The 10,370-nt window shown below is 32.8% G+C and overlaps 1 protein-coding gene across 1 annotated transcript; it reads left to right on the top strand.

Annotated features, from left to right (window-relative positions):
• The first annotated feature begins 177 nt into the window (after window positions 1–177).
• On the top strand, window positions 178–495 carry LOC108831579 (CLAVATA3/ESR (CLE)-related protein 2-like). Its single transcript, XM_018605104.2, has one exon. The coding sequence runs from the start codon at window positions 229–231 to the stop codon at window positions 463–465; it is 237 nt and encodes a 78-aa protein (XP_018460606.1). The 5' UTR covers window positions 178–228; the 3' UTR covers window positions 466–495.
• Window positions 496–10,370: the final 9,875 nt, after the last annotated feature.

Below are 10,370 nucleotides of genomic sequence, written 5' to 3'. Positions count from 1 at the left end.
TCGGTGACAGCTCACGTTTGCACTTGCCATAAGCACTCAAGCCCTAAGCTAGCTTAGAAACCCTTCGTATAAATAAATCGCTATAAGTAGAAACCCTTTGAGATCTCTTCTTTCCTCATATACATTCATACACACACCACATTAACTACTTCAACTGCAATCTATCTCTCTCTCCCTTTCTATTGTCTTTCTATATATAGAAACTACGTGCAATATCTTGTAATTTTAATGGCTAAGTTAAGCTTCTCCTTATGCTTCTTGTTGTTTCTTCTGCTAGCCTCAGTTGCCACCGGAAGCCGCCCTCTTGAGCGGACTCTCGTCGGGGTGAAGGTGAGAGAGTTAAGCACTTCTATTGAGGTTACGAGCCCAACTGTAGCACATGGTCAAGCTTCAGAGGGCAGTGGCAGTCAGGTAAAAACTCCTGAGCGTTTAAGCCCAGGAGGATCCGACCCGGAACATCACTAGGGTTTCCTTTAAAATTGAGAGTGGTTCTCAGTTTCTTCCAGATGTGTATTTCTTATTATCAATAATTTGGTTGCAATGAATCTGTTTTTTCCCTTTGTGATAAGATTATGAATACGTGTTTGTAAGCTCACTACAAAGGTATAACAGTTGTATTGATACATCATATACATTATTCTAAGTTTTCTTATCAACGTTAGATATTTGAATTTCGCTATTTTACGTTACATATTCTATATTTTGTTTTGCTTTGGCCGCGACAAGGACCGTATCATTAGTATCCTTTACCTTTTGGAACACGTTTTTCTTTTAGCTCCATTACTTTGTGCCTTTTACAATATATATAGCAATGCAAGGGAGGTTGATTTTTACGGTCCTGGTTTTATTTTCTTGAAACCTAATGGTCCTGGTATTTAGATGGCCCTGCGTATAAAACACGATATTACTTTGTGACTTTACAATATATATAGCAATGCAAGGTGCGAGCCTGCCTTATGATTAAATAGTGTTTTATGCCGATTGTGATTAGCATGTTTAAAAGAAAAAGTAAAACGAACAAGTACGTTTTAACTTCTAACCAACTAGCAAAATCAAGCAAATACGTATTCTTTCTTTCTTCTTAACCGTCAAAACAGTAGAATGGTTTGAATGTACAATATAATTACATGGGGTCGATTTAGATGGTCCGGGCATAGTAGATCACTAAGTCGCGTTTTAAATTGATGGTGATTATCTTCTCAAAGAAAGGATTAAACAGTTGAAGAGAAAAAAAGAAGCAAATTCAAGTTACATATCGTACATTCACCTCTGGATTCTTAACTGATAGGAACCTTTTCTGATTAAAGGAGCTTCTCATTATATTAACATAAATATAAACACTATTGGAAACGACATATGAAAATGGTTTTTGATTTCTTCTCATAGTTAAATCGTGTATAGTTCAGTTGAGACTACAGGAAATCTATTAATATAACACTACAAAATTGATTTTGATATATATTCTAAGTTCTATGAAAATAGAGATATTAGCTGATTTAACAAATATCTATACTATTAAAGCAAAATACCTAATAGGTTTTTGCCCTTGGATTTTGAAGTTAATTACATGCCATTGCCATTGCCTTTCTCCTTTTTAAAAAAAAATAAATGTGACAGTTATTATCTACCAATCAGAACTCCTCAGTTTTTAAAGCCTATTTAATGTCCGTATACATCAATTCGCAGCTAATAATTTAGGCCCGATTCAGAGTAAAGCCCGTGCGTTTTTAAAGCAATCAGAAAAAATGTTCAGCCCATCAGAATCATCTTCATAATAAAACTCTAAACACACCTTATTCCATAACACAATAATTAAAAACTATTAAAACACTTATTGACATGTTCAAAGGCTTATTTTCCAACAACCTATATGTTATTTCAAATATTTGCTTATCAAAATGCAATATATACTTATGGACAGACAATATTGACATAGTATTGACAGTTTAATCAAGCCAAAATATTTGAATCAAATTTTAACCAAATGTACTACAGTATATTCCCCATTTTTTCAATCTATACTATTAAAACATGATTATATTGATTTTTCTTACTAAAAATACCATTTTCTTTACTAACATTATATATTTCATTAAGGACAATCAAATAATATTAATAACACATATATATTGGGTCATTTTTTTGGATTTAACCCACTGCCCACATTATCTCTCTTGGGCCATTTGGGATTAATAAATCATATTCAATTCTTATTTTTTTCTCAAAGTTCAAATAATTTATTTTTAACCATTCTTAATATTTTGTGTAGTAAAAAAAATTAATCACTTAATTATTATGTTTTTTCTTTTTTTCTAATATAATTTAAGCATTCATAAAAAAATTTGATTTTTTTCATTGAAAAGTATAAATCTTTATTAAAAATATATAATTTTTTATTAAAAAAGTTAACCACATAATAAAATTAATTTATCAGAGTTATACAACCTTAATTCATTAAAAATAAAGTTTAATTTTCTAAACATAATACTCATTAGACCTGGACGTTCGGGTACCCATTCGGGTACGGATCGGTTCTTTCGGGTATCAGGTTTTTCGGGTTTTGAAATTAAACCCCATTCGGGTATTATAAAATTTTAGGTCGGGTTCGAGTCGGATCTTTCCGGGTCCGGGTGGGTTCGGTTCTCATGCATAAGAACCTGAAAAATAACTAAATAACCAAAATATCTAAAACGGGTTTGGTTATTTGTACTCCAAGTAACTAAAGTTTCGGATATCTTCAGGTACTCATTCAGTTCTCGGTTCGGATCGGATTCGGGACCTGTTCTCCGGATATAGCAATTTAGAACTCATTCGGATATTTACTCCAGGTCTGATCGGGTTCGGGACCTTGATTTTCGGATCGGTTTGGGGTTGGTTCTTCGGGTCCGGATATTATGCTCAGACCTAAAATGAAATACGATAAAGAAAGATAAAAAGTTTAAGTCTTTTATAAAAAACAAATATATGAAAAAATGACATTTACTAAATATTTGTCAATTTAAAAAAATAAAGGAAAATAAATCCGCGCTTTCAAAGCGCGGGTCAAAATCTAGTTGATATATAAAATTTAAGTTCTATAACTAATTAAGAGTAAATTGATGGCTGATTAAGTAGCGTAAATAACCTTCAAATGTTTATGGGCGATACTACATCGTTCTTCATTGTCTTTCTGGTTAAAACTTCTATCGAAGTCAAAGATCTTGTATTCAAGTATTGACTAACGAAAATTTGATGATGTGCCAATAAAATGCTTTAGTAATTGACCAATCGATACGCTGTATAATCTTTGGATAAGAAATGCTTCAGTAAAAAACGTACGCTACAATATAATTAAAGAACCTGCGGTTAATTGGAAACTTATCCTTTTAACTAAAATCAATTTTGACCTCACCTTAGTGGAATCTTATCAATTTTCTTGCTACAAAAATATCACTTTAGAATTTTAATATAATTTTCAGTTTAATATTAGTTATTAATTTATTAATTTTATAGATAATTTCATTTATCTAAAATACTATTGATAGAATATATGTAATTAATAAAAATTTAAATGTATTTTAATAATTTTCTTAATATGTGAAAAATATCAAAATGACTTTCCTTATAAAATGTGTAGTGAGTAGTAAAGATTATAGTACTTATCTCAATTAATTATTTTGTTTATGAATATTCTTCTTGTTGTGAAATCTTCTGATGAATCAGATGTGTGAATACACGTGAGTTATGAATCTCTGATTCATTAATCTAAAACAACAAACACGTAAGTGCTCTAGGCCTTTGACTAGATTTGATTTCATATTTTGTACTCCTTTCCTTTTCTATCTTTTCTTTGAGATATTTTCCTTTTCTATTTTATTGGAATTTCTTGAATCATTCTCTTCCTTTACTACTACTATTAGGGCTGAAAATTTGAATCATTATCTACAGGTCCCATTGATCTGCTGTGGGTGGGTGTGACTAGACCGGTTTAAAAATTCAATATGCGGATGCTTGAATCGATTTCGAGTGTCGACCAAATTTGAATCGTTGGAATTCACCAACCCACAAAAAAATTATTTTCTAATTATAACATTAATTTTTACACCAAAAATTATTTTATAATATTATGTGTTTATTTTTCTATTTTTATTTATTTAATTGTATATTTTATTAATAAAATAAACGAATAGAATGAATAGTATTTCAGTGTGATAAATAGTATAACACAAAATTTAGTATGAAATTACAGTATTATATTAAAATAATGTGATTTTTATAGTTAGGTTGTAAATGATTTTGATGTAAAAATTAGAGTAAAACAATGTTTTGTAGTTAGATTGAAGATGATTTTGCTATTTACCTTGTATTTTAAACTCGTTCTCTCACCGGCGTAGAGAGAGAAAACAGCGAGAGAGAGAATAAAGTTTTCCGGCTGACGGAGTGAGCTTTCACAGTCACCGTCCGTCGGTCCGGCTTTTCTTCCTAGCAGTATAAAGCGTCCTTTCTTTTAGTTTTTTGTGTAGATCGTTGGTTTCCGTCGCCGCACCTTTCCTTTCGGTGGGCGGTCGGTTTTGCGGCTCCGTCGTTGCTCCTCTCCTTCAAGGATGAACGATCGGCTTTAGGGTTCTCTTTAGGTGGAGGCTTCCTATGCTCCGGTGACGTTTCTTTTGGTGTTTTGTGGATGGGTTTGGATTCGGTTTTAGAGGAGATCTTGAGTTATCGATGGATGCTCTCCGGTAGACGAAGCGGTGATGTTGAAGCAGCTGACCGTGACGCCTCGGGTCGAGATCTCGGGTAAGTCCTAATGAAGCTCTCCGGTGTTCTAAATCTATTCAAAGGCGTTGGTGATGCGGCTTCCTCATCTGTCGAGATTGGAAGCAAGAAAGCTAGTGGGTGGCTCCGAGGTTTGCGACGGCTGGTGGGACTCGGCTGTGCTCTCCGGAGAAGATCTGCAGCGGTGACAGCGAGTGGAGGGATTGTGCGACACGTGTCCTTGCATGTGAAGATGGCAACGCATGGTCGCACTTCCCAAAATGTCGGCAGATCTCACCATTTGGGTTTCACGTGTGTAATGGGCTCTACGCCCGGATTTGTTGTTTTGTGGTCCAGTTTGGTTTTTGGGCTTTTGTTGAATGTAAGGGTTTTAGGGCTGTGGCCCGTCCATTTCCGGCTTTTGGGCCTATCTTTAATATAACTTTATGACGGAAAAAAAAAAAACTTGCTCTCTCTTTCTTTCTCTCTCATATATATATAATTTTTTTTGTGCGCATGCTTGTATTATTATATTATAGTATCGCTGGCAGGGACGGTCGAGTTTAGACATAGTGTAACTTTTTTGGTGTTAAAGATTTGTGCTTCGTGGACATGCACAAATGATTAAATGCTTATTATAATTGGCATTTCAAGCCGTCTCTTATCACACTCTTTTTGATAGATCAGTGTAACTATATAAGATTCTTAAATTCATCTTTATTCTTTTTAAGATTCATGTCTTTCTTGCTTGATGATACAATTACCGAAAATAAAACGATTTTTGTAAAAAATAATTTTTAAAAATCAGTTTAAGTGGAGACTATACGTCCGACTAACACTAATCATAAAACATCTAATTATCGTCTAACCATCTTTGAATATTTTTTCGAGTAGATTAATTGAGGGGATCGATTCTTGCCTTTTAACCACTACCACTACGTTCACATGGTTGTTTTGGTGTTTATACAAAATTTATCTTTTGAGATAAGGCCAGGACCGGCCCTTGGATTTCAAAAACTAATGATGGTTTAAAAAAGATTTTAAGAATTTGGGAACTGGAAGTTTTTTTATTTAAATTTATGACCTTATTAATATACACATTTTGTTACAAAATTTTCTTTTGAGACGGATGTTTCATCCGGCTTTTGGCTGAACCAAAGGCCGGTCCTCGATAAGACCACCTAAAAGCATGATTATCGGCGTCCTTACGGACATATCTTAGGATTAAACTGATTTAATTTAAATCAAAATTAGGCAAGATAAGTTGGGACGTTGTTAGTTAAGAACTTTTCGGTGTCGTCCTTAGGAGACACGTGTTGTGTTGTGAATGGCCGAAAAAAATCTCCTTGTGTGAAAAATCGATTGGAACGGAAGAAGAGAGATCGGTTGAGCTTGGTGATGGAGATAAGGAGATAGTGGTGAGCAATAGAAGCTGATCATTGCTTCTCGCCGATTTGATTCTCGCCGTTGTGAAGAAGCAGTGGCGGTGGAGGGCGTAGGCTCCTTCTAGGTTTCAAAGAGACTCCAAAAGGAAGCAACGTCACCTTCGAGTGCTCTCCTTCAGGTCCTTGCGTCTCCTGCAATTCCTCCGAAAAGGTTAATCTTACTCTCTCTCAAAATCCAATCGAGAATCTGCTTTACTGTTCTCTGTTTGGTATCGGGATCTGTATGGTTTTGTTTGATGCTTTGAATGTTCAATTCCTCAATTAGAATCTAGGGTTTCCAATAGTTAAACTCAATACTGATGATCTTGATTCTTGATTTGTACGATTCCTGTTTTGAATGAATCTTGTTTTTTTTTGTCTGTGTAGAGAAAAGAGAAGTATGTTGTAGTGAAACTGGTTATCGAATTCCTTTCAAATGTAGAGAGGTGAGAGGAGGAGGAGGAGAGGAAGCTTCTTCACACAAGAAAGACGCAGAAGAAACGCAACAAAATGATCAATCTAATGCCAGTAATGATGACGAAGAAGTTGTTGATGCATCATCTGTGAAAGAGAGGAACCTGCGTGATGACTCTTCTTCTTTGCCGGCATCGAAAGCTAAGAAGTCTCAGTCTTACAAAACTTACAGAAGCTGTGTCCCTTTTGCGGATGAGGAGAGAGTATCGGTTCGCAATTTTTGAGTTAATGACATTATTCTATAAAACCTTCTTCTTGATTGAGCTGCAACTCAGGATAAACGCTTTCGCAATTGGCTTCAAGACGCAAGGGATTGGTGCATTAGCCGAAGTAGATTTTGGGGAACGCCTCTACCAATATGGATCAGTGATGATGGTGAGGAAGTTGTTGTCATGGATTCTGTCGAAAAGCTTGAAAAACTCTCTGGTATCAAGATTTGTTTGTCTATCTTTCTGCTGCAACTACTTGTCAAGAAGGAAAAATAAGTCATGTTCGAGAAAAAACATCTTCTGTTGACTAAAAGATGGTGGTGGTATTTTAGAACAGCAAACACTCAATTCAATAATACATGCTATTCTTCTTGTCTCAAGACTGATCATGTGGTTGTTTTAAGCTAAGGTACAAATGTTTTTATGAATTGAATTTGTAAAATATGCTAAGGACTTTTTTTTGTCCTACCAATAATTTACAACATTAGGAAAATTCTTAAACTTTGTTCCTAACTTAAAAATATTACTAAAATATGCTAAGGATATTTTATTTGTCCCACCAATAATGTTGCTCTAACAAATCAGGAAGAGAAATGGATCGCACATGAGTATATAATGGACTTGGCCCTTATACAATAAGTAATTTATTACGATGTCGATCGTATTAAATATGTGTACTATACCGAATGCGGAGATCTTTATCAATTTCCTATACTTTTAAAAGCACCAATTTGCCATTTCAAGTCACAAGAGTCACGTCTTTTCAAAAAAAAAAATCGCAAGAGTCACTTGTAGAACTATGACTTTGTAGATGTTTTTGGTAATCAAGAACTGAAAACGAAAGCAACGAGAAAAATGAATACATAATTTGATTGCCGTTTGGCTTTTGGGATATTGATTTTTTGGTGTATAAATTTGATTATTATATTGAGACATCTACTTTAATTTATAGCCAGACTAGTGTAACCGGTACGGTTTTAGGTGCGAACATTTGCGGATGCAGATAATTACAGTTTTAATCGTTTCTGAAAGATTTATATGACTGATATAGTTGTTAAAAATTAGTGTATTTACGGAATATTATGACTGGTTAACTATTAACTGCAGTATTTGTTAAATAATAAATTAACAATATTTAAAATTTATATAATTATAAAAATCATAATATTATAATAGATATGAAATTATATTGATAAAAGTATACTTTTAAACTTTTAAGAAAATAATTTTTTTTGTTTTAATTTTTTATAATATAAACTAAAATATAATATATATATATATATATTTTAGTATTTCTATTATTTCAATTTAAACTTATTATTGAATATTTTTATTTTTATTTCATTTTATATTATTTTTCTTTTTAAAAGAAAAAAATACTTTACTACAACCGCAAACTGTAGTTGAAACCAGCTTTTAAATGTAAGAGGTTTAGAACGGTTTAAAACGATTTATAGTGTTTTCTGAGATTGTTACAAAACGCCAACAATCATTATCAACCGCAAAAGCTGTGTTTACAAGTGTTAGCGGAGAAACTAGTCATATCCTTAGTTTGATATGGGTGACTTTTGGCATAAATATATTTAATTTAATATACACTTTTGTGAATTTTTAATTATATGATTGTTAATCAAATTCTTTTAAAGCATAAAGAACTAATATCAATGCTCAAATTTTAATTATATGGAAGTTTTTTTATTTAACTATTTAGATGAAAACAATTTTAATTAATTATTTAAATATTTAACTAAGTGGTGGTAGCCTAGTAGTAATTTCTTGGGATTTAGTTTGTACACATATAATTTTAGGTTAGATTCCTTCTGAAAACTAAATTATCACTATTTGGTCGGTCTGTATTTGGTTTTAGGTCCAAGTGATTTACATGGTGGACTGTAATAGATGATCGATCCACGTATGATATTAGCCAGAAGATACTTTAAATTCGATTCAAACAGTGTGGTATGCTTTCGGGCTAATCCATGTTATAACATTAAATGTGTTCCTCTGAAGACCGACCAGATCAAACAATAAAATTTATTAAAAAGAAAACTATTTAGATGAAAATAGTAATAAATAGTGAAAAAATAACTATTAAAGTAGTTGTGAATATTTTTCTAAACTAGCAAATAAGAACAAACCTATTAATATTTATAACATTACTAAATAGATAAATATATGAAATATCAATATCAACGTAATAAAAATAACTCTTAATTCCAAATAACATAATAAACTAATAAAATAAATTTAATGTCAAAATATATATTTTGTATGCTTAAATTTAAGACTATACTACTATTTTATATATATATAGTTTACATATATCTCTATATTATTATATATCATTTTAATATAACTAATCGAGTTTTCAAATTTTCAATTTTTTTTTTGAAAAAGTATTCAATTTTAAAAAGGACAAATTACAAGATGTGATCTTTTTGATAACATAGAAAGTTAGATACATGAAGTAAGTAATGAAAGAGCTATTAAACCAAGAACTTGGTAAATGTACTCTTTAGTTTGACCAAATTAAGAAGGATACTTCCGTGCTTGGTTTAAGAACCTCGACCCCTACGGTCTCTTTTCCCTCTTCCACGCATTATTATTCATTCCATTTCTTGGTATTTTTGTGTAGGCTTAATCAGCCTACGCCTTCATGTCACACTTCCAAATTCATCCATTTGCTCGGTAATATGTAAATCATTCCCCTACCACCAATCTGGTGGTTGGACTCGGTTGAAAGAAAACTCATGGTTGAAGAATCATTTTTTGAGTGTGTAATATCCCCGTTGATGATAATATTTTCTTGAACATTATCCATATTATGTAGAGAAATGTGAGCAAATGATAAACCTGCTGGTGTATAGGAAATAGATTTGGCATCCGGAGATGAATGGCAAAAAATAGTAAAACTATCCTTTTGAGAAGTAGCTACCTGAAGAGACAAATCTGCAAATGGAGGTAAATCGACTGAGAGTTGGAGCATGTGGCTATTGTTACCGGAGAGTGAATGGGGCAGCTTGGTGGCGTTGAATGATCCTTCAGCTCAACACCATCTTGGGTTTCCGTCCCTGAGTTTTCAACTTGTACTATCTTTTGATCTGATATAACACTGAACTGAACTTGTTCCTTTTCGATTTCAATCGCTGGTACTTCATTTTCTACACACATTTGGGGAATTGAGAGGAAGCATCTTTTTCTTTATCTTCCAACTGTCTACATCTGTCACAAATATTCGGGATCTAAGTGTATTTAACATCCACTAAAAATATATTATCATGTTTGTCAATTTGTTTTGGGAAGGACTTGTCAAATTTTACTTCAATTAATATTTTTTCTTCTTCCAAAGTAGTCGGATCTAAGGCGAGGTCTACACGTTAAGTCTTGATGCTATGTGACTGAGGCCTAGTTTTGAGTAGCAACAATCCTGAATGTTTTTGAGGTTTTCCCAATCGGAATAGTGAAAATTTGAGGCTTTGAGTGAATTCAAATTTCAGTTTATTCTGTTTAATCACTGTTTAACCCAAACCAT

The sequence above is a fragment of the Raphanus sativus genome, unplaced genomic scaffold (genome assembly GCF_000801105.2).
Source record: "Raphanus sativus cultivar WK10039 unplaced genomic scaffold, ASM80110v3 Scaffold2703, whole genome shotgun sequence".
Lineage (NCBI taxonomy): Eukaryota > Viridiplantae > Streptophyta > Magnoliopsida > Brassicales > Brassicaceae > Raphanus > Raphanus sativus.
Note: the sequence above shows the minus strand (reverse complement) of the source record. Positions and strands in the feature narration are given on the sequence as shown.

Bases quoted from the DNA above. Each gene is read 5' to 3' on its own strand.
- LOC108831579 (XM_018605104.2), top strand. From the start codon at position 229: ATGGCTAAGTTAAGCTTCTCCTTATGCTTCTTGTTGTTTCTTCTGCTA.